At 37.8% G+C, this 23,086-nt stretch overlaps 3 protein-coding genes across 6 annotated transcripts in view; all 3 read right to left on the minus strand.

Moving 5' to 3' along the window:
- The window catches only part of LOC136708559 (forkhead box protein O6-like), a 31,313-nt gene extending 30,050 nt beyond the window's left edge, over window positions 1–1,263 (minus strand). Inside the window, exon 1 of the mRNA XM_066683196.1 lies at window positions 171–1,263. Coding sequence (XP_066539293.1) covers window positions 171–575 — 405 coding nt within the window. The 5' untranslated portion in view covers window positions 576–1,263. The remainder of the gene's footprint in view (window positions 1–170) is intronic.
- A 10,523-nt stretch (window positions 1,264–11,786) lies between these two features.
- med18 (mediator of RNA polymerase II transcription, subunit 18 homolog (yeast)) lies at window positions 11,787–13,838 on the minus strand. Of its 4 annotated transcripts, none has more exons than XM_066683709.1 (3): window positions 13,746–13,838; window positions 12,797–12,907; window positions 11,787–12,706 (listed from the first exon to the last, which is right to left on the minus strand). In XM_066683709.1, the coding sequence occupies exons 2-3, from the start codon at window positions 12,867–12,869 to the stop codon at window positions 12,153–12,155; spliced, it is 627 nt and encodes a 208-aa protein (XP_066539806.1). In that variant the 5' UTR covers window positions 12,870–12,907; window positions 13,746–13,838; the 3' UTR covers window positions 11,787–12,152. The 4 variants fall into 4 exon arrangements, with proteins under 4 accessions (XP_066539806.1, XP_066539804.1, XP_066539805.1 ...); XM_066683707.1 differs by lacking the exon at window positions 13,746–13,838 and adding an exon at window positions 13,306–13,427; XM_066683708.1 differs by lacking the exon at window positions 13,746–13,838 and adding an exon at window positions 13,023–13,295.
- Window positions 13,839–15,525: 1,687 nt separating this feature from the next.
- LOC136708244 (uncharacterized) lies at window positions 15,526–21,715 on the minus strand. Its single transcript, XM_066682638.1, has 8 exons — window positions 21,462–21,715; window positions 19,422–19,504; window positions 17,921–18,211; window positions 17,549–17,818; window positions 16,416–16,631; window positions 16,140–16,265; window positions 15,982–16,028; window positions 15,526–15,854 (listed from the first exon to the last, which is right to left on the minus strand). The coding sequence occupies exons 2-8, from the start codon at window positions 19,501–19,503 to the stop codon at window positions 15,735–15,737; spliced, it is 1,152 nt and encodes a 383-aa protein (XP_066538735.1). The 5' UTR covers window position 19,504; window positions 21,462–21,715; the 3' UTR covers window positions 15,526–15,734.
- Window positions 21,716–23,086: the final 1,371 nt, after the last annotated feature.

A 23,086-nucleotide genomic window follows, 5' to 3' on the forward strand; every position in this document is an offset into this window, starting at 1 on the left:
TAAACGCAGCACCATCATTTATCAAGACCAATGAGGAGGAATCCAAACGCAAACCTTAATAATAACGACAAAGGCACTGTGGGAATATGAAGGGATTGCACTGAAAAGCCAGTGAAGCCACTTCCACCCCAAGACTTGAAAAGTGTAGCATGCATGCAGGTGCGCGTTACCTTCCAGCCCGCCGAGCTGTTGCTGTCTCCTTTATCCTTGAAGTAAGGGACGTAGCGGACCATCCAGTCGTAGATCTGGGAGAGTGTGAGCCGTTTCTCGGGCGTGCTCTCGATGGCGCGTGTGATCAAGTCCGCGTAAGACAGGTTTCCCCACGCGTTGCGTCTGGATGATTTGGCTTTGCGCAGCTGTCCGGCCGCGTCCAGCCCCGGCGCGCAGGGCAGTGCTTCGCGGCACGAAGACGCGCTGCTGTCCGGTTCCGCCTTCAGCGAAAGCTCCGCGCACTCGGGGAAGGCGTCCGGACGAGGCAGCGGCCAGGTGCAGGAGCGAGGCCGGCTCTGAGGCTCCAGCTCCGTCTCCCCGTCAACCTGATGCGCCTCCAGCTCGTCGTCCTCCATCATCATCATCTGCGCTTGGAGAAAGGGGCGCGCTGGGCGAGAGGTCGGCGTGATTCCTGCAGGTGTTAGTGGAGATACTCTCAGCAGAAAGGAAAGCGCTTACCTGACCGAGCTAATGTGTGCTTTTAAGCAGGAGGAGACCGAGCAAAGCAAATCATGCTGAACACACAAAGCTCGAGTTCTTCACAATCCAACGTGGAAAAATGACGGCTGCATCCAAAGACCGTTCCATTTCTGCTCAAAAGAAACGCTAACACGCGTTAAACACCATCTCGCAAGCATTCAGGGTCCAAATGAAGTGGGCTTAGGACTGTGTGGCGCTTTTAACGAAGCCGGGCTGCAGCAACAGATGATATCTCAACCACCCAGCCTTCCGTGTGCAGCCTGCGCGCGGAAAGCTCCCATCTTTTCAAAGGAAAATGTCAAAAGTGAGGTGGGAAAAAAACACACACTCTTCACGGGAGCCAGTTATTTACACGTCCACGAAAAACGGCGCGAAATCCCTTCTTCAGAAAAAAAGAGCTTCAAGCGTGGAGAGCAGTGTGCGGTGCATACAGTCAGTCACTCGGCCGTTACCGGTCTGCCGATGTGCGGAGACAGCTCTGCGCCTGATATCAAGAAAAATCCGCCAAAACGCGCCTTTCACATGTTCCTCACCTCGTATAGTGTATTTGATCCATCTCCACCTGCAGCACGCTCTCTCTCTCCCTCTCTCTCTGAGCTCCGTTTTTCATGCTCCGCTACGCTCGGCCCTCTCGCCGGTTGTAACGTGATGACGCGCGCTGGAGAAACGCAGCTCGCACGTGATTGGTCCGAGACGAGCAGGGATTCACTTCAGCTCGAGCTCAATGAGGGCATGCTGAGGCTCTGCTGCGATGGAGGACCTCAAGTCAGACGCTCTTCGCTCTCCACAACAAAGAAGATCCCGCTGGTGCTGCTCGCCTGCCTGAGAAACGAGCACTGGCCAGCAGCCAGGCGTCTAACAGCGATTTCAGTCATGGTCTTTATGACTGTAATCAAAAAGAGCACTTAGGATCTCCTCCATGAGGACTTGAGAGTAGTTTTTATTTAAAGGGCCCTTATGCTACGGTCCTCTTTCATTTTCAACTTCTTTCTTTCATTGTTGTCATTTTTTGCATATTTTTCTATGAGAGGCATGTCTGGACGGCAGGTACCACAGCCATGTTGTTCTAACACAGGATGTTGCTTGGTGCTCTCATGTTAAAGTAAACATGGACTTGGAAGGGACCAAGAAACAGCATAGTTTGCCCCAAAATGTGAATATTCTGTTGAGTGTACCTTCACATATGTGTAAATTCCACATACATTCACAAATACATTATTTCAATTAGGGCGGCACGGTGGCGCAGCAGGGAGTGTCGCACAGCTCCAGGGACCTGGAGGTTGTGGGTTCAATTCCCGTTCTGGGTGACTGTCTGTGAGGAGTTGGTGTGTTCTCCCCGTGGGTTTCCTCCGGGTGCTCCGGTTTCCTCCCACAGTCCAAAAACACACGTTGCAGGTGGATTGGCAACTCAAAAGTGTCCGTAGGTGTGAGTGAATGTGTGTGTCTGTGTTGCCCTGTGAAGGACTGGCGTCCCCTCCAGGGTGTATTCCCGCCTTGTGCCCAATGATTCCAGGTAGGCTCTGGACCCCCCGCGACCCTAAATTGGAGAAGCGGTTACAGATAATGAATGAATTAGTTCAATTAAAACTTAAATATGGACTTAAAACGTACAACACATATTTACTTTGCATTAATGCACTCCAGATGTGCTCCAACCCAGAGAAAACACATTGAAATCAATTTTAAAAATCTTGTACAATTTACAGTAACTTACTGGCAGGTCACCTACCAGTAAAACATCGTTTATATGCAGTATCATAATGTACACCATTTTACAGACATTTACTCTCATTTTTAATATTAAAATAACAAGGCACTTCATTGACTTCTCCTATTACATAAACACTAACAAAGACTAATCTATTTCAAGCAATAGATACTGTAGCTATAGCTCCATCCACAACACTAACCGATCCATTAACTCCTGTTATATACCAATCTGAGACCAGTCCATGGGTTGAAGTCGTTATATTTTTAATCGGTGTAAATGAAACACTGAGATTGTTAAAGAGTGCTAAATTTTAACAGTCACATAGTTAATTTAACACTAATAGTGTTGATTTAACACTGGTGAATTTGCTGGTTGGCTCCAGACACACTGCTTCCCTGAACAGGACTAAGGTGTTACAAAAATGAATGAAGGAATGAATTAATTAACTAATTCTTCAAATTGTTGGCACTGTGGTCAGCCTTACCTCATTTGTCCTCATAAAAGACAAGGTCAGTCCCACAATGAAAGAATAGATAACACTGAAGCAAAGGCTTTACAAACTTCCTATTAATTCCATTGATTTCAGAAGACATTTTGGTTGAGCATAAGGTGGATACACACCTTTTTGACAGACTGTATCAGGGACTTTATTGGCTATCTGCAAGTGCTCTACTCTGCACTTCATTTAAATGGGATCAATTTGTTTTTAACACCTCATAAATGCAGTTCACCACCACGATTAAGCAGATTAAATGGGTGAGATTAAAAGGGATTAGTCATCCCCTGGTTCTGAGCTGATAAGTATCATAAGACTAAAATATGATGGATGACTCCACTCTAAGTTTGAGATGTTAAATCAAACAGTATGTCCCTAACGAAACAAAAGACCTTGCTACGGCTGATATATTTCTTGCAGTAAAACATGGTTCCTGTGGAGGGTCTCGCAGAGTTTTACAGCATGCAACTTGCACCATGGCGCCTCCTCTGGATAAAGTGATACGACTCTGCCAGAGCTACACAGCTGTAAACACTAAAACAGGCTTCTTTTCAAGGAGCAAAACAAACCATGACATACCATTTACTCCCTTCATGCTCGCGTGCTCAGAGAGCACTCAACAAGCTCAGCATGCTCTGAGTGTTTAGGGATAGAAAGTGTAATTTCACTCTTGTCAATGACCGTTAGGCCACTCTACAGTTTATGTACTTTACATACTTTTACTCAATGGCAAAGTTTCCTTTGATGGCTCACAGGAATGGTCTAGCTTTTTTTTATTCTCCATGTCTGAGGAGTAGTATTGGGATACCTATAATTAAACCAAGCAAATAAACAGAAATCTACTATTGTCATAGCTTTCACTTATAATGACATCAGTCAAGAGAAAACATTTTACCACTGTAAACATACTTAATTACTTCATACAGCAGTGCTTTCTGGAGTGAGATTTTCCACTGTAAAAATCAGGGGAAAAAACCTGGCAATGCATTAAATTCATTCATTCATTGTCTGTAACTGCTTATCCAATTCAGGGTCACAGTGGGTCCGGAGCCTACCTGGAATTACTGGGGGCAAGGCGGCAATACACCCTGGAGGGGGCGCCAGTCCTTCACAGGGCAACACACACTCACACATTCACTCACACACTCACACCTACGGACACTTTTTGAGTCACCAATCCATCTACCACCATGTGTTTTTGGACTGTGGGAGGAAACTGGAGCACCCAGAGGAAACCCACGCAGACACAGGGAGAACACATCAAACTCCTCACAGACAGTCACCCGGAACGGGACTCGAATCCATAACCTCCAGATGCCTGGAGCTGTGTGACTGCAACACTAATTAATTTTTGTTAAATGGCAAATGTGAAAAGAAGTCTATAGCACAAGCTACTTAAATGAAACTGATTATCTTTCTGCAACAAAACACTTATCTTTAAATATTTTTTCAACTACTGAGTTAAGCATTACACTATATCTTGGTTGGGTTTATTAGCTTATAAGTAGCTAAACCAGTAGTCAGGACCATATACTACTTTAGAATAAAGGTGCTTTTCCTCTGCATAGAATCTACACAACTCGGAATGACTCTATGGCTTTTCTACTGACCAAATCTGATACCTGGTCCTTGGAACCAGGTATGGTTTCAGTCCCAGCTTGCTCCAGGTTCCGACTATGCTGAGTATGTACTAAATAGTGACGTGTAAACCATGCAGAGCGCTGATTGGCCAGAGCCATGTCAATCACCACAAAATGCAGAGATCATTCAAGTCCAGCACACACTCACCACATGTAAAATCTCTAAAGTTACAGCAGCCTTCTCATTTATTTTTATATATATTTTCATAATGGCAGCTTGCAACTACCTTAAGGTGTTTTGAAGACGTTTATATGCTCCTTGGGCCGATGGCAGACGAAATTTCCAGTGAAAGCCAAACACGCAACAAGTAAAACTGATCTGTGAGAATTGGGATACGGAGCCATGTTCAGTCCCAAAAACTAAAACATGCGAATACACGATGAGTAAACAGCGCCTAACTTTACCACCGATGTTGTTGTGGTTTTCAAAGCCAGCAATTCCTGTTAGAGCCTGGGTTTTGCTCCATTTTGTGGGGGAACCCTGCCAGTGGAAAAGCGACAAGCTTTAAACGAGCAAAGCCAGACCCATTCAGTGGAAAAGCGACATAAGACTCACTTTTAAAGGTTTATAAATGGTTTAAAATCTGTTTATTAGTAGTTATGTCATTAATACATTGATATCATCTAACAGTAATAACACTTAGATAGAAAGGGCAACAGTGACCTGCTGTTTGCCAAATAGTGAACTCATATCCATCTACAATGTGAAACCTTAGATCTTGCCAGATACTAACCTTACTTTGTCTCCTCCATCATTCGACCTGAAGCTAGTTAGCTTCATAACATATTGGTTAATAAGTTTAAGCATTTAATGAATTAACCGCCAACAAAGTGTTTATTTGATTATTATTATTATTATTATTATTATTATCATTATTAATCATCAGTGATAATGAGGTGTACCTTAACATGCGAAATGACTAAATTCACATGCTCGGATCTTAACTTATTCTTTATCTTAACATTTTCGATAAGTTCTCTGACACTTTTAGTATTCAACAAGAAAGGGCCCATCACTGGGACCCTTTCTATTTCTGTGTTACAAAGACTTTTAAAGTGTTTACAAACTAATAACCATGTGATAAACAGGCTTTTAAACCATTTATATACATTACAAGTATAGTCATATATTAAAATGGCACCCAGGAGGGTATGACAGCAGAGAAAATTAAAATGATTGTGTGATGCTTTGTGTAATGCAATCATTTCTGTGTATGATCATACTGCACTAAATGGGTTTGGGCTGGAATGCCCTTTATAGCCTTCAGGTACATTTATTTAAAATCCAGTTTAAGTACAGCGTACCATACGTCTCTACTGTCAACAAAGCCATTCTTTTTCACAATTTTTGATAAGAGGACCATTGTTGGGATATAATTTTGCAGTGACATAGACATGGTGGTCAATGTCATGGCAAAGCAAGATTGCTGAGGTTTTTACAAATGTGAGTGTTGCTGCTGGATTGAGTGTGGTTGATAACACATAAATGTTCAGCTAACCATGTGTCTTTGTGATCAGGAACTAGTAACTGAAGAAATGCTAGATAAAGTATGTATATACAGGTTAATCGCAGTAAATAAGAATAGCAACAAAAAGTTCATTTATTTCAGTGATTCTTATCAAAAGCGAAACTCATGTATTATATAGATTCATTACAAGCAGAGTGACCTATTTCAAGAGTTTCAAGAAAACCTAAATGTCATTATCTCAGGAAATTAGAAAAATAAATACAAAACACCTGCAAATGTTTCCTTAGCCTATAAAATGGTCCCTTAGCCTGGTTCAGTTGGCTACACAATTATGGGGAATGACTGCTGACTTGACAGATGTCTAGAAGGCAGTCATTGACACACTCCTGCTGTATCCAAGCATATTAATTGTAAGCTGAGTGGAAGGAAAAAGTGTGGGAGAAGAAAGGTGCACAAGCAACAGGCATAACTGCAGACTTGAAAAGATTGTCAAGAATAGGCCATTCAAAAATTTGGAGGAGATTCACAGGTAGTGGACTGCTGCTGGAGAAGCGCTTTCCTGGGTCAAGGAGAAAAAGGACTGGACTGTTGCTCAGTGGTCCAAAGTCTTGTTTTCAGATGAAAGTAAATTTTGCATTTAATTTGGAAATCAAGGTCTCAGAGTCTGGAGGAAGAGTGGAAAGGCACACAATCCAAGCTGCTTGAGTCTAGTGTGAAGTTTCCACTATCAGTGACGGTTTGGGGAGCACATGTCATCTGTTGGTGTTGGTCCACTGTGTTATTTCAAGTCCAAAGTCAGCGCAGCCATCTACCAGGAAAATTTAAAGCACTTCATGCTTCCCTCTGCTGACAAGCTTTATGGAGATGCAGATTTCATTTTCCAGCAGGACCTGGCACCTGTCCACAGTACTAATACCTGGTTTAATAACCACGGTATAACTGTGCTTGATTGGCTAGCAAACTCGCCTGCCTAATACCCATAGAGAATCTATGGGGCATTGTCAAGAGGAAGATGAGAGACACCAGACCCCACAATTCAGACAAGCTGAAGGCCACTATCAAAGCAACCTGGCCTTCCATAAAAACCTCAGCAGTGCCACAGGCTGATTGCATCCATACCATCCAGCATTGATGAAGTAATTCATGCAAAAGGAGCCCAGACCAAGTACTGAGTGCATATACTGTACATATTTTTCAGTAGGCTATCATTTCTTTTCTTGTATTAAAAATCTTTTTATTATCAATTAAACTGATCTTCTATAATACTCTAATTTTCTGAAATAATGACGTTTGGGTTTTCATTGGCTGTAAGCAATAATCATCAACATTAAAAAAAATGAACGCTTGAAATAGATCACTCTGTTTGTAATGAATCTACATGAGTTTCACTTTTTGAATTTAATTACCAAAATGAATGAACTTTTTGATGATATTCTAATTGAGATGCACCTGTACATGGCAGGTGGGCTATGATGTAAATGTTTCTAATGAAACAGCTATGGCCCTACAACTATGTTACATTTCACCCGTCTCACAAATACATTTTACACCAATTGGAAACAGGCCCATTATTTACAAACCTTAGTATTTAATATGTCTAAGAATGATAAATGATAATAGCTATTTTACTTTAATTAGAATATTTTAGTTATTAGTTATTTTACTTTAAATGGAATCTTTCACAGAGATCCATTTCCTGCTGAAATACACAGAGATAAAATTCCTCCATGAGATGTTTTTTGAGGATAAGGCCGACAAAAAGCACAATGCACTTAGACATTCCGGGAGTGACATAAGTGACCACAATCCAAATCCACAAAACACGTCCATATACAATCATGAATTCTTTCCCCTGTCTCCACCCAGCACACCCACTATTTGGGCACACTCAAATGTTACACAATACACCCACTGAAACTTCAACATGTGTGGTATCATTTATAGTAAAATTACAATTGTGTTATTGTAGGAGCTAAACAGTGCACATATGAGGTGTTCTGATGAGTCATGTGCAACAAACCTGGTATTTTACAGACAGTCTCTTAGTATTTTCATACCAAGAATCTGCACACCACAGTCCACATGGTGCAGCCAATGACATTTCTAACAAAGCCAAGGAACAGGGATGGTATATGAGTTTTGCTGATTAGAAACTGATTTAGACCATAGATTATGTAGAACCTCCACTTGTGAGAAACTCAAGGAAAACAAAGGCAAAAATAGTTAACTATAATATATTAAACATTACATTTTGAGACGGGCTATTAAATAAAAAAATAAAAAAAACAAGCAACATGAAATCAAAGCTACACCCCCAATGCCATGAGGGGTGTGGTTGAAAAGGTGGGCATGGCGCAATCACAGCAAAGGTTGTGGTGAGTGTATGTGTGGGAGCGTCAGAGCACCACTAGGCTGGGTGCTTCACACACTCCATACCAGACATTCCAGAGGCAGGAGGGTTGGCTTTGGTGCTGATCCCAGAACAGTGTGTCACACTCACCCAACCACTGCAGCCACTAGTGAGAGGAGGGCAATTCCAGTTTGTGCTCAGAGAGACAAAAATGGATTGTGGAATTTCATTCAAAACGTATTAAAAGACATCTTATATGAAACCAGTTAACTGAATCATGTTTTACTTAGAGACGCATAGAGCAAATAAAATGTTAAATAAAACCTCTATATACTGACTTGCAAGCACTTTAGGTACTCAATATCTTCTACAGATATATGTATGCAATTACGTTATTACTCAGTATTGCTATTCATTTCTATTCAGTGTTTCTATGCATTTATATAGTATGAAGTCATGTACATATATGACAATGACAAAAAAAAAGGAACTCATCTTAAGGAAAATACATTTATTTCTCCTTTTAGCACTGTAGCCTAGCATCATCACTGTTTTAGATATCAGGAATTTTCCAGAGAGTAGGTGAAACCTGAGTTCACCCCCATTGTGGCACTGGCCCAGATTGGCCTACCTTTAATACTTCCTGCCTCTGGCAACAGTCATCATATCATGCCAAAGATCTTGGCGCTGATTTCTACTGAAAATGCACAGAATGTTCAGAGATGCAAAGCTGTCAAAGAAAGGCCTCAGGCCCTCAATTAAAGCAGGGCTATATGTTTATTAAAAAAAAAAAAAAAAAAAAAAAACCCTAAAAGAGCAGGTAACAGCCCTTGTTCATGCACAGGAGACACTGACAGAGTTTCAACTAATGTGATCTGACACACACCTCTAAACCCATTCACAAATGACAAATGAAACACTAGCACAATGAGGAAGCCCCTAAGGGAGAGAGGAATACGCAGTGACATTGCCTTCTGCCCAGTGGTCCACGAGAAACATGCATTACCTTTAAGAGTCCAGTTATAATATTCATTTTTAGTCTAGCAGCATTAAGATGACAGACACTTTTTGAACACGCAACATCAGGAAATATGCTCTTGAGAAGAATCTATGCCACTAAGCCCCTACCTTTGTGTAACCAGAATAAAAAAGACAACTTAATACGTGTTTCAAATTAAGTAGATTTCCAATTCAAGTGACTAAGACAGATATAAAGAGGACTAAATTCTTAAACAGCATCATCAAATCCACTACTAAAACAAGAAAGAAATGGCATTAATTCACTTACAGGCTTTATACATTTCTTACTAATATACTGGTGACATGCTTTGGTCAAAATACCAGAAGTATCAAGCAACACAACACTCTTTTGACCTGTCAAAAAAGCAGTGTTCAGAACAACTGCTTTCAACACCTGTTCTTTTAAACGTGACTGAGCCTCTGTTTACTCCATAAGCAAGGTGCCCAGCAATGAAGCATGAGCTGCAGAAATATAGGATTTTAGTGACTCTCATTTTTGCCATATTTAATTGTTACGTAGCGCTTCCCCACTGCATGGTCCCTACTCTGTTCTTTTGTATTTCCATTGGGCAAATCTGGTCTCTGGAAAATTTTACTTTTTTCAGTCCCTACTCGCACCTGGTATGAAGCGAGCTGAGAAGGTATATGTGATGTGTAAACCTTGCAATGTGCTGATTAGCCGGAGAGACTTGTTTACACAGCAAAATGCAGAAATCCAGCAAAAACTAACCATTTGTAAAGTTACGATTTCCGTTAGAGAAGGGGTTTTGCAATGTCACAGGGTACATTTCGGAGTTGCCTGCTATCTACATAAGACACAGGACAATATCAGGATGACCCCTACATTTTCATAATTCAGGGCAAATTCATGATTGTAATCATGAACACTTTTAATAAAATTAAGATGTTTCCGCACCATTTACTATCTTTCCTGTCTGTGTGTGTGCTCAAAAACAGTCTAATATACTTACAAATCCTCATCGTCTGTAAACGTCTGTAAAAAAATAAACTGTCTAAGTCCTGTGTGCTAGGCTTTCTCCATCTCTCTGCTCATGGCAGGGGCTCCTGGAGTTTTCTAGTCAACAGAGAAAACTCTGAGAATTGAAAAGCACAAACCGAATTGAGGATTGCTCTATCCCTGCTCCATATGTGGGTAATACTGACTTATTTTTGCTGTTTTGGATCACTTAAGGTGCATATATCTCCAAAAACAGGAAACGGTTAACTGCATTATGGAAAGTGCTACAAAACTAAACAACACCTGTTACAACCTGTTACAATGAGTTTTGGTGGTAATTCAAAGAGTGAATACAAACTTTCAGAGAAGTTAAACTTAAGCCACATACAAAAAAAAGTTATTTTCATCTCAAAACATTCTACCTTAAAAGAAAGAGCTTATAACTTTATTTGTCCACAATCGTGGACATTCCCTTTACGCAGCTAAAGAAAACTCCAGATCAAATATGTTCATATCACTTTCTATTTCTCTTCTTAATGTAGATATGATATCATTTGCAGATAAAGAGAGAGGTAATCCTAATTTTCTGGCAACATTATCAAGCAATGACCAAGCCTTAGTATAAATGCAAAAATTATTAAAATAAAATGATAAATGTATCTTACAGGCAACTTGAGAAATTAAAATCTAGCCACTTAGAGATGTCTTAAGTCATATTCGAGGATCAACACTTAATATAAGTATTAGTTATAACTAAGCAAGATGTTTGCTCTGTAGAATGTTTTAAATGCCATAGGCAACATGCTTTCATGCTTTATAACAAAAAAACAAAACAAAACAAAAAAAAAAAAAAAATCAAGCTACATGATCTGAAGCTCATAGTAATTTTTATCTCCATTCAAATGACTATGTATGTCCAAAAACAAAAATGAATGGTAAATTCTCTCATACATTTTAAATAACAGGATCCCAGTTGGAGCACTGGAAGAGTAATGGCCTCATCTCTAGCTGCCAAATCTGGTGTCAGCTCTCATGAGTTAATAGTGGAGATGAGAGCAGAGAGGGAAAAAAAATATCTGCACTTTTCTGACAGGGAAGAAAGGAGAGCTTTCACAGGTCCATGTATCATTAAGCAATTGAGAAAGCTAATTAGAGCTAGCGGTGGTGGGGGTGAGGGGGTGGAGATCTCGCACCTAATTATTGCCATAGCAACTGCATCTCTCACATGAGAGGTCTGCAAGAGAATGCCACTCTTTGAAGCAGCCAAACTTTGAAAAAGAGAAAGAGTGCCACCTAGTGCAACACAGCTGAAATACAGAAGTGGTATAGTGTTATTGAACTAATCCTTGGGTTATAGCTAAACAGAGAATAGCTGCACTCCTATTAGTATACAAACAGCAACACTGCACATGTGAGTAATGTAAAAGGAATTTATTCAGAAAATAAGCTTTACTCTTACATGTACTGCCAACACTAAATAACATATTTACATCTTACACCTGCTTCACCTTATGGCCAAAGTTATGAACTGTCACAAAATGGAAAAGCACCATGAGCAAAAAATTCCATTGCAAGAGAGGTACCACTTGAATTATAGTTAGCTCTGCTATCATAGGATGGCGTTGATACGTAATGTCTCATTCCTTTTTTCAAAAATAATGTTGTGCTTTCAGCTTGAGTGGTGTAACAGCTTTGGTGACTTTTACTGGATTTTAAGGAAAGTGACAAGTTAGGATCCACATGCAAACTGCATCAGAGCCTCATACTTTTAAGAGCTGATCATAGACTGAAACAGAGCCGTCCCCTCCATTTTAGCATCTACATGAGTCTTTTAGGGTCAATCTTCTCCAGGTGTACCAGGGGCTTCAGCTGCTCTGCAAAGCTGCGCATGTCTTCAGACACTGTGTCCTGTCCCCCTGGAGCCAGCACACTAAGTTCGACTAGGTAGGAAAGAGACAACGCTTCGGGGTTATCAGTGTTACCTGGCACAACCACCCGGTACAGTTTGCTCACGACCACTTTGAGTGCGCCCTTGCGGAAAATATGCCCCTTGGCCACAAACTCATGGTCCATTCGAAAGCCCATCTCATTGAGGAAGTCTGGCAGGCTGTGAGACGCTGCAACATCCACACAGTTACGTACCAGGGCATGACGATTCTTGTCGCCCACCTCCGGCTGCCCAAGATAACGCAGGTGCCAGGGAGCAGTGGGGTGAGCAAGTGAGCGCCTGGCTCGCAGGATGAAAGGGTTTCCTTGCTGACCTTTGAGAAGATACACCAGTTCATGGTCAGCAAAAGTCTCTGGTTCCATGTTATCGCATAGACCTCTCAGGCGATGGAGGAGACTTTCCAAGGAATGGTCCAGTACGCTGCCTGTGTAAGAGGTGAAGAGTATCGATGCTGAATAAACAATAATAAACATTATTACAATTTAATAATAAACATTATTATAATTTAATTTACCTTGCAGCAAATACTCCAACATGTTTATAGTGCCCCCTGTAACGGGCATGACAGTGACCGGAGGAGCTTCCATAGCACACAGCAGTATACTCTTCTAAAAGTTAAATACAACTGTGAAGAAAACAAATGTTACTCAGACAAGAACATGTACGGTTTTCTATATCTACAGATATAACAAAGCTAATCTGTGACTAAATAAATCCAAATATAAAGCTGCGTAACTTACTTGATTACAATGAAATGGACAAACGTGCAGGAATCTCTAAACAACTTGTTTTATCCAGGGATTTGAAAAAAACCTAACGATTGTGTATGTACTGAAAGATGTGTAGCGCTGAGACGGGCTACTAAACACTCTAAGAAAAGGCCGCTCTGTCTTCAACAAAGTTACAATGACAGGTGAACGACTCACTGTCCCTAATTATTAAACGTCGCGTTTTCTCCTACATTAAAAGAGTCCCGTATGGAGGGAAGGGTGTGTAAAGGTTTAATTTTAATTCCTCACTCACCGAATGTGCCTCTGTTCCTCTAGCCGCTAACTACTAGCGCTTTCATTCTGAAGCCCCTGCCACTGCGCATGCTCCAACCTGGGTTGCCTAATCCGCCAAAATTCAACACTAAAAAAGCAGCGCTAAATATCACTATCATCCGTTATTCATTATTTAAAGTAATTTAAATACCCTATACCCTATGTTGTTGGTATTGGTTCCTTAAACTTTATGGTTTAAGAAACCCTAGCTGTCTGAAGCTGTAATTTTGTCTCCATCAATTCTACAATGCAATAGGTTGAGTTAGTTACTCAAGGATGGGAGGAGCCATGTAAACAAAACGCCGAAATAAGGGTGTTTGTTATTCAAACTAAATCACTACTAAATTACCAGAGACTGTCTTAATACACCCTTTAAACACCACCAAATACCAGCAAATTTTGTCCAAATGTTTGCCTCACCTATGGATGCCATCCAGAGTCAGTAATGGTACTAGGATGAGTAAAACCTAGGGCCCATCTGAGTACAACCTCATATAATTATTGAGCTGCCTTTTATCAGCTATGGCCAGCACACCTGGGTCCCACCAACTGCTTATGTACCTAGCCACCCTGAGCTCATACCCACCTTGAACACAGACAGCACACATTTCCAGAGTTTGTACTTCTACCTATTTTTGTGAAGGTACAGTCAGTTATAGATGTAATAGTACTTTTACTTGAGTGAATTTAGTCTGCCCTGGACATCTCTGATCATACTTAAAGACCTTTATGGAAAAAAGGGGGAACGCCCAGAATAAGGCCCTCAATGTTTTAAATAATTTCTGCCACTGCAGTGTAATATTGTAAGATAAAATTGATTTATATTAATCTATTTTACTTTTAAGTAATTGTATAACATTTAATATATCTTCTATCATTATATTATACATACTGAACAATCACTGGATTAGGAACACTCATTTTGTATCTACACTCATTGTCCATTTTTTCAGCTCCACTGACCATACAGGAGCAGTTTGTAGTTCTGCAGTTACAGACTAGTCCACCTGTTTTTCTAAGTATATTCTTATCCCCATTTCACCATGTGCTTCAGTAGTCAGGACCCCAATAAGACCAACACAGAGCAGGTATGATTAGGGTGGTAGATCATTCTTAGAGCTGCAGTAAATGTATGCTGTATTGGTATGAGTGGATCAGACCCAGCAGTAATGCTAGAGGTTTATGTTTAGTTCATTCTGTTCAAAGAAAGAGGCAAAATTATATTTATAATATAGCTTTACATTATTATATTTCTTTAAGTGCTTAATGAATGCTGGTTTATAAAAATGCCATATAGCAATTTATTGCATGCAATAAAACATCAGATATTTCACAATTTATTGTTTGTATAGATAATTTAGATTATATTATAAATTTGTGGGTACTTTTGTCAATTAAGTCTACCAACAAACCATTGACAATTTTTCAGTTTCAAATAATAAACATGGATTATTTATGTTTATATGTATTGCTATAATAATATTTTTTTTGCAAATTAATTTTGGAAACTTTCCAATGTAATTTGTATTTTCATGCTGGCTGACATTTACTTTCCATACACCATCATGTAAAAAAAGTGTGGTTAAACAGAGCAAGGGTCAAAAACCACACACAGAAATGTGGCAACACGTCCTCAATGCTTAAAATCACACCTTGTTGTACAGATAATAACCAAGTGAAAAAAGCATGTGCTGCAAAGGGGAAATTATGTAAATCAGTTAAAGGAGCTATACAAATAAGATTAAAATGACTAAAAGGTCTTTGCTTCCATTTTCAACATTGGTTTTTTCAGTAGGAGGGAAATTGTTTCTACAGAAGCTTCTCCCTGTGCATAGAGACCTTTGAAGTGCACTGTTTAGTGCAAGGTGTGGAATGTGTGAATAATATCAATCCACACAATACTGTAAAAAAAAAATACCCACCATGTGCAATGTTATGACTGTAGGCATGAATATGAATAATTACAATGGCATGATTTTACTGTTAGCATACATGTTTAATATATCGTCATGAGAGGAAAAATGTTGATGGTCTTCTTGGTAAATTTACTGAACTGCTCTGTAATACTAATAAAAATCCTAAAATGAAGCACAAGAATAATGGCGGCGAGGGGAGGGGTACTTTTTATAATATTCAGCAGCTAAAATTCACCCTTAATTGCCTTTTATAAAGTTATGAAACACTCCTTATGTCATGTAAATTGAACAAATTTGAATTAAATTCAATATATAATGCAGAATATATACACACATACAACTTCAAAATGTCTGGAAAACAACATAAATATGACACGTTATAAAATGTGACAGCAAGATATAATGGAATATAGAAGGATTGCTGTTATATTACATTCATTCTTCTAAATAATGAAGTGAAGCAAAAATAACATAAATATGCACAGAATAGAATTCATAATTGAGGGTAGGGTTTAATTTTGCTGTAGACACACTCATTGTCAGATGTAATGATAACATTCTCCTGTTGATATCTGCAGACTTCCAAAGTTGAATAAATGAGTTCACTTTCAATCTGCACAAATGGAAAAATATAGACTATATTAGTAACTGTGCCTATCCCTACAATATTTTTTTGGTTGTTCTTTGGCCCACAGAAGGTGAAGTGGAATAAAAGGTTCTCTTTCCTGTGACACACTTACCCCTGAACTCCTGGTCATGGTTTGACAAACATTGGAAGAGTTTCTCTCTGCACAGTGATGAAAAGTGATGTAGCTTAGTTACACTCATGCAAAGTGACACGCGCATACACATCCACTCAAAAACAAATAAATTAACATGTAAATGCATTAAATCTCACCTGCATTCACTCTCCGTCGTAAAACCCATAAAAGTATGACAAGAGCTACAATGATGAGGAAAGCTGCAGCACATGTGCTTAATAATATAGCTGCTTGAGAAGATTCTCCAGTAATCTCAATGGCATCTGAAATTCAGTAGTGAAATTTTACACCTTTGTGCCAGATTCCTTTAAGCAGTAGACATTTCTGATTCAGAACTTTCATGATACTGTCAGCATTGACAAATTTAACTACATTTAACGTCACTGATGTTAATTTTCTTTAAGAATACCTACTTGTGTGAGTGGTGTCTTCATCCTCAAGACTTGATTTGTTTGAAACCACACTGCTATTGTGCCACCTGCAAATCACAGAACTCCTTGGCTTCTTTATTCTTCCAGTAAAAGAGATATTCCATTTATCTGTCACCACGAGCACAGGATTTTTCTCAGCATCTATATCCTCATCACAGTAAAGGGTGCAGTTCTGAGAAGAATCAGCCCACTTCTCAGCTGTAAATGTGATTATAATTACAAAGTGTATTCCACATAGAGAATTCAGTTTGTTGTACTGTTTATAGTTTTGCTTTCCTTTATGTGCCCATATGTATCACAGCTATAAAAACATGCAGTATTCAGTACGGAAAATTATTTTTATAAATAAATGCAAAAAAATAAATCTGGTCATAATCAATTACTTGATTTATTACAAAATCTTCATATTTATTAGCACAATGAGCAAATACAATATTCACCCTATATAAAACGTATATATATATATATATTACCATATTTAGCATATTAATATATACCTATATTCAAGTACGGTTAAGAAAAAAATGCAGCATTAATTTACATTTTTGTGTAAATTTCTATATTTTTGTCAGCTGTTTCATGCAGAAAACTACTGCTGCTGTTTTACTGTGTAAACAATACCTGCATCTTTGATATAGAAACAGGAGAAGGCAAAATACTCAAAATTTCGGTAACATATTAAGAACAATTGGCATTATGTTTGTTCTTTAAGTAACTCTTATCATGAAGTCTTTACATAGTGTAACAGTGAAAATATAGTTAAAAATAATTATAAAACAATGTATACAGTAAATAATTTTATACTGAGCTGTTGAAATGTATTGACAATTTTGAGTTACATTTAAATTTCCTAAATGTAAATAATGGACTGATGGCTGATGATGATTACTGCTCCTTTATATCTATAATTTTATCTAACATGTATGAGTAATGCCCTATGAAGGACTGGCGCCCCCTCCAGGGTGTATTCCCGCCTTGCGCCCAATGATTCCAGGTAGGCTCTGGACCCACCGCGACCCTGAATTGGATAAACGGTTACAGATAATGAATGAATGAATGAATGTGCTGTTTCGGGTCTTGGTATAGCTAAATTTGAGTAGTCTGATTATACTCACTTGTAAGTACACAGAGATTCACAGAGGAAACCGTATACCGTTGTCCAGTTGCTTCTCTCCAGCAGCTGTACTTGCCCACATCAGACAGCTGAACATTTTGAATGCTCAATAAACGTTCATATGCTGATATACTTTTAAAATGAGGGGTAGTGTTTTCTTCATGTCTGTAAAATGTCCATCCAACTTTCAGAGTGGTATCATTGAGGCAGCTATAACTGAATTTGCCTCCTTCAATGATAACCTGAGTACTTGACGAAGGAGATGATGTTTCTGCAAAAGTCAAAAAGTGTGGTCAGTGCTTTCTAAAGCATCAGTTTTTGTTAATCATTATAATGAAAATAATGAAATATAAGGGGCCTGCTTTTTACTTACCATAATGAGGTAATAAATATATCTGTTCAACATCAGTACATATGTGCCTACAGACTTGACAGACATATAACCCTTCTTCCAGTTCAGTAAAAGGGCTGATTTCTAAAACAAAGTCTGCCAGAACCCTTTTCCCAGGCCACATGGTTGCATTTTTAAACATCAAGCCTTTGAATTCAGAAACAATAGCTTCAAGGTTCTTGGCTTTGCCTCTGTAAAACCACTTGGCCGTTGTGCCATCACCATAACCATTGCATGGGATCTTAACTGTGCTCCCCACAGGTACCTTCTGGACTATTTAACAAGAGAGAAGCAGAATGAAATGTAGCAAACAATGTTATCATCAAGAAAAATTATAGGTGAAAATTTCTATGTCTCAAAAGAAAGGAAACAATGTTTCCTTCACCATAATGTCACACCTTCACCATAGCTGTGTCCCTGCAGCACTGACAGCGATGAGTGGTCCACATGGTGAAACATGGTGAAAGGGGGCTAACAATGTATGCAGAGCAAAAGATAGAATACAGTCTGTACTTGTACTACGAGTGCCCCTTTATGGTCAGAGAAGCTGAGAATGGACAGTGAGTGTAGGAACAAGGAGCGGGTGTTACTGTGATGGCTGATATATATAGCAAAATACCACAAAATAACAGTTATATAAAAGTAACACACACAGTACTGTACAAAAGTCTAAAGCCTAAGATTAGTATCGTTATTTAAACACATTATTTTCTCAATAAGCATGTTGCTTGTATAAAATGATAAATTACTATTAAAAACAAAAACATGAATACAGCAAAAAGGATTTGTTTCCTAAAAATAATACTAGATGATATAATGAAATAATATGAGATATAATGAGATATAGTGAGATAATGTGAAGAACAATATTTCCAAATTTTTTCCTTGACTGCATGGATTTGTTAAATCAACAGAACACTTGATTTAACGTGAAGCACTTCTTCACTCGTACAAAAAGGTATTGGATGATATCAGATAATACTGGACGGCCACAAGAAAAGATTTGTAAAGGGTTAAATAAACATGTTCACTAACTGAAAATCTCAACTTACTGTAATATTATTATTTTAATGTATTTTAATATCATAATATTAAAACATTATTTTAATGTATTCATATTCATGTTTTATTTTAATATAATAATATACAATTATTATCTTAATATTAAGTTTGTTTGGGGTTTTTGAGCAAATATATTTTACACCTCATTGAAATGCTCAAGGTTTTTTAAACCTCATTTTTTTCTCTGGTTTTCAAACACATAAAATCACACGAGAATAAAAAGGAATATAATACACTTTTTTCTACATATTTCTTGTTGATGAACAGCATCATAAAATAAGTAAAAGGGAAATGTAAATGGTTTAAAAAATGAAAAGTAGAGACAAACTGAGTACAGACAATTTACTTATTAGAGAATTACTTATTAGAGAATAATTTACAGTGAAGGCCTGAATATTACATTTTATTAAAAAGTACTTACCATTAACAGAGTTAGGTGAATGTGTTTCAATTATCAGTAAGAGAAAAATAAACTGGAATAGTCTCTTCATGTTCAAAAGCATTCTGTTTCCAACACAAAACACAATTGTCATGTAGAATGAGTCATCAGGTGAATTAACACAATTAGGAAAATAATATTTTCTATATATTTGGAATGACTTATTTGAAGTTTAAAGTGAAAAAATAAATACCACAGTTTCTAACAGGTTTAACATAAAAAAGGCAGTTGGTCTTACATTTCTCCTGTCAACTGTGTCTTTAGCTCTGAACACTGAGATGCAGTAAACAAAGGTCAGTCCTGAGCAGACAATGCAGACAGATTTTCCACTTCAGCGCTCATAGGAGACTAAAGTTTGTTTGTTTAGCACCAGGTTCAACAACCACAGACTGAGATGAAACTTGTATGCACACTTACATCTCACACTTAGCGTGACTTACCAGCCACTGCACATTGTAGAAAAAACAGCAATGCTGCAAGATTAGCATAGTAACTATACCCCTATAAGGATTTTTTTCTAGACTGTATGAACAGTTACAGTGGTATAATGTTTGACTGATCTAATACGGGCTGTTGCTGAAATTGCCACTATAAATTATACATTAATGATGAGCTATTGAGTCTGTGACATGCATATTGCCTCTTTATGTTTTAATTTCCCTTTTTTATACAAATTGATATATGTCACAGTTCTGCACAACAGGGTAGATTTACAAGACACAATGTTAAATGTTACAGAAAGCAGACTTTATAGTAGGCTATAAATACACAGATACAATAAATAGATGGAATATAATATATTATATGTAAAATAAATTGTTAATTTTATTCATTTTAGTTTTAAATAAATTTGAGTAACAACTTTAACTGTTGTGGTAAAACGTGAAGCAATCCTATTTATGTTTACTAAAACATAGAGTATGGCAATATGAAATCAAACATTTATATGTTTAAATTCTGGAAATTAATCTCGTTTTTTATTTGGCAGTGAAGTATGGTAATCACAACAACATTACTTTTTTCACCTTTTTAAAATAGTGTTATCCTTGTTTACTTTTTGGTGATAATTATATTATTTAAAATTTTCTGTTACAGCTACTGAGTGTTATCTTTTATTTGTAAAGATCTTTGCTACTTATATGAAAAGTCCTTTATAATAACAAAAATAAAAGCTGTAAATAAATACTAAATTATAGTACTACAAAAATAAAATGATAGTACTAAAACTAAATTATGGTACTTTTAGTTTACCTAAATCTACATTCCTAAATAAGGGACAATTTCTTGTAATTTGATGTGTCCTGTAATAAATTATTATTATGTAATTATTATGTATTATTATATATTATTATATATATATTATACAGTTTGTCATATTGTTCTTTAAAAAAACATTATTATATTCTAAGTGAAAAGAAAGCACACATACATGAAAATAATTAACATAAATATATTTCTACAGAGGTATTATTATTTACATTCATTTCTTTCTTAATTTTAGCGGACATAAACAATATTTTTGTGGATGGGCAGTATTTCCAAAGTGTCAAAGTGTAAAACTGAAAAGAAAATATTCATGATTTTCAAAAAAAAAAAAAAAAAAAGAAAAAGAAAACAAAAGCACCCCTACAATTGTGATTGATCAATTTTAATAAAGGTTTATAACATTGGTAATTAGGATGCAATAACAGGATACTAAGTACTTCTATATTTGTTTATTTGGCAGATGCATATCTAAATATCTAAAGAGGAAAGTAGTGGTATTGCCAATAAGTGTAGTGGCAAATCATTAAATCTAAAGGTGTCCAGAACTGAACTTAGTCAAGACAAATTTACAACAGACCCCAATGACATGAACTGAAACTAACAGCAGTTAGTTCTTTTCTTTAAGATTATATAAAGGATGTCCTTCTCAGTACAGGCATTTAGTGTGTACAAACATTTTTACTAAGCTGTTAGAAGGGCTCCTGGGCTAAAGTAAATGGTATAATAATAATAATAATAAATTATAAATTAGCCTACCACAGGCACAGTGGTGCAACAGATAATGCTGCTGTCACACAACTCCAGGGTCCTAGGGTTGAGGGTTCAAGCTCAGCTCCAGGTGATTGTTGTTGAGTTTGGTGTGTTCTCCTAGTGTCTGTGTGAGTGTCCTCTGGGTGCTCCGGTTTCCTCCCTCAGTCCAATAACACACATTGGTGACTCAAAAGTGTCTATAGAGTGTGAGTGAGAGTGTGTCTCCCTGCGAAGGACTGGCGCACACTCAAAGGTGTGTCCCCGCCTTGCGCTCAATGACTGGAGGATAAGAGGTTGCAGAAAATGAATGAATGAGCCTACTACATGTAATCTGTGCCAAAGAATAAATCAAATGCAAATCAACTAGACTTACTTAGTACATCATCCAAATGCTGTTCCAACATCAAATTATTTTGTGATTTCTTGAACTGGGCTACAGTCACATAAAGTACTAATTACATCTGAAATCTATTAGTAAACCCACAAATCACACAATGTCTGGCATAAAAAAATTAGCTTACATTTGATAATCCAGTGTGCCCTCAATATCCATATTGTCCTCATGGCTGTCTTGTTTGGTTCACAGAACTGAAGAGTAAATCCTCCAAAAATAGAAAGAACAGCCCACTATATTCTTTTTAATGTCTCAAAAACTACAACATTTTCCACTGGGGGTGATATGGAAAGAAGGGAGGGTGCTTAAAATCATTTCCTTGATAATACCCAGTATATTTTACAACATATTATTTAATAACTACTATTACTACTACTACTATGTGGACAGTTCCTGTTCATATAAGGAGTTACCTATGTTGTGATGATTTTTTTCCAGCTCTTGACCCATTTAGAGCAAAATGAAAGTGTCAGTGTCTCTGCACTTTAGCAGCAAAAAAACCACTTAAGTGGGCTATATTGTAACTCTTGTAAAGCTTGTACCGACTGTGAGTCACCTCACTTTTCACATCATCAAAAACGGCATGGGTGTTTCTGAGAAGGGGAGGGCAACATGAGACATCAGTTTTCACAACTGGTGGGTCTTCAGAAACAAAAATGCGAGATACCAAGAAAACTGAGCATCTTATTGTGAATCTCATAAATCTATCCTCAGTCTAAACACACTGGTCAGTCCTGTCCATGCACAAAAATAATCAGATTCCCTCAGAAAACTAAAGGTTAATTTTATATAGGCCACAGTGTTATTTGTCTGTACAACTGTTTTGCCGTTTTTATATATGATGACAGATAACATTTTAAAAGAATATAGAAAATTGTGTATGTTGTATTTTGTTTATGTAAGTTGTCATTATTTGTGAAAGTTTACATACCAGAAGATGTTTTATTTTTTATGTAGGACATTACTACTTCTTTAAAATTCACATATTGTCACTGCCCAAAGTAAAACATGTATCTCCAAATAGTACCTTTACAGGAGACAGTAAAACCTTCTTAACTTTCAATGGAAGTCAATGTTAAAAGATTTTATTCCAAGTTATTGGAATAAGTCACACAGCTCCAGGGGCCTGGAGGTTGTGGGTTCGATTCCCTCTCTGGGTGACTGTCTGTGAGGAGTTGGTGTGTTCTCCCCGTGTCCGCGTGGGTTTCCTCCGGTTTCCTCACACAGTCCAAAAACA

Source organism: Hoplias malabaricus, chromosome 10 (assembly GCF_029633855.1).
Source record: "Hoplias malabaricus isolate fHopMal1 chromosome 10, fHopMal1.hap1, whole genome shotgun sequence".
In the NCBI taxonomy this organism is placed as follows: Eukaryota; Metazoa; Chordata; class Actinopteri; order Characiformes; family Erythrinidae; genus Hoplias; species Hoplias malabaricus.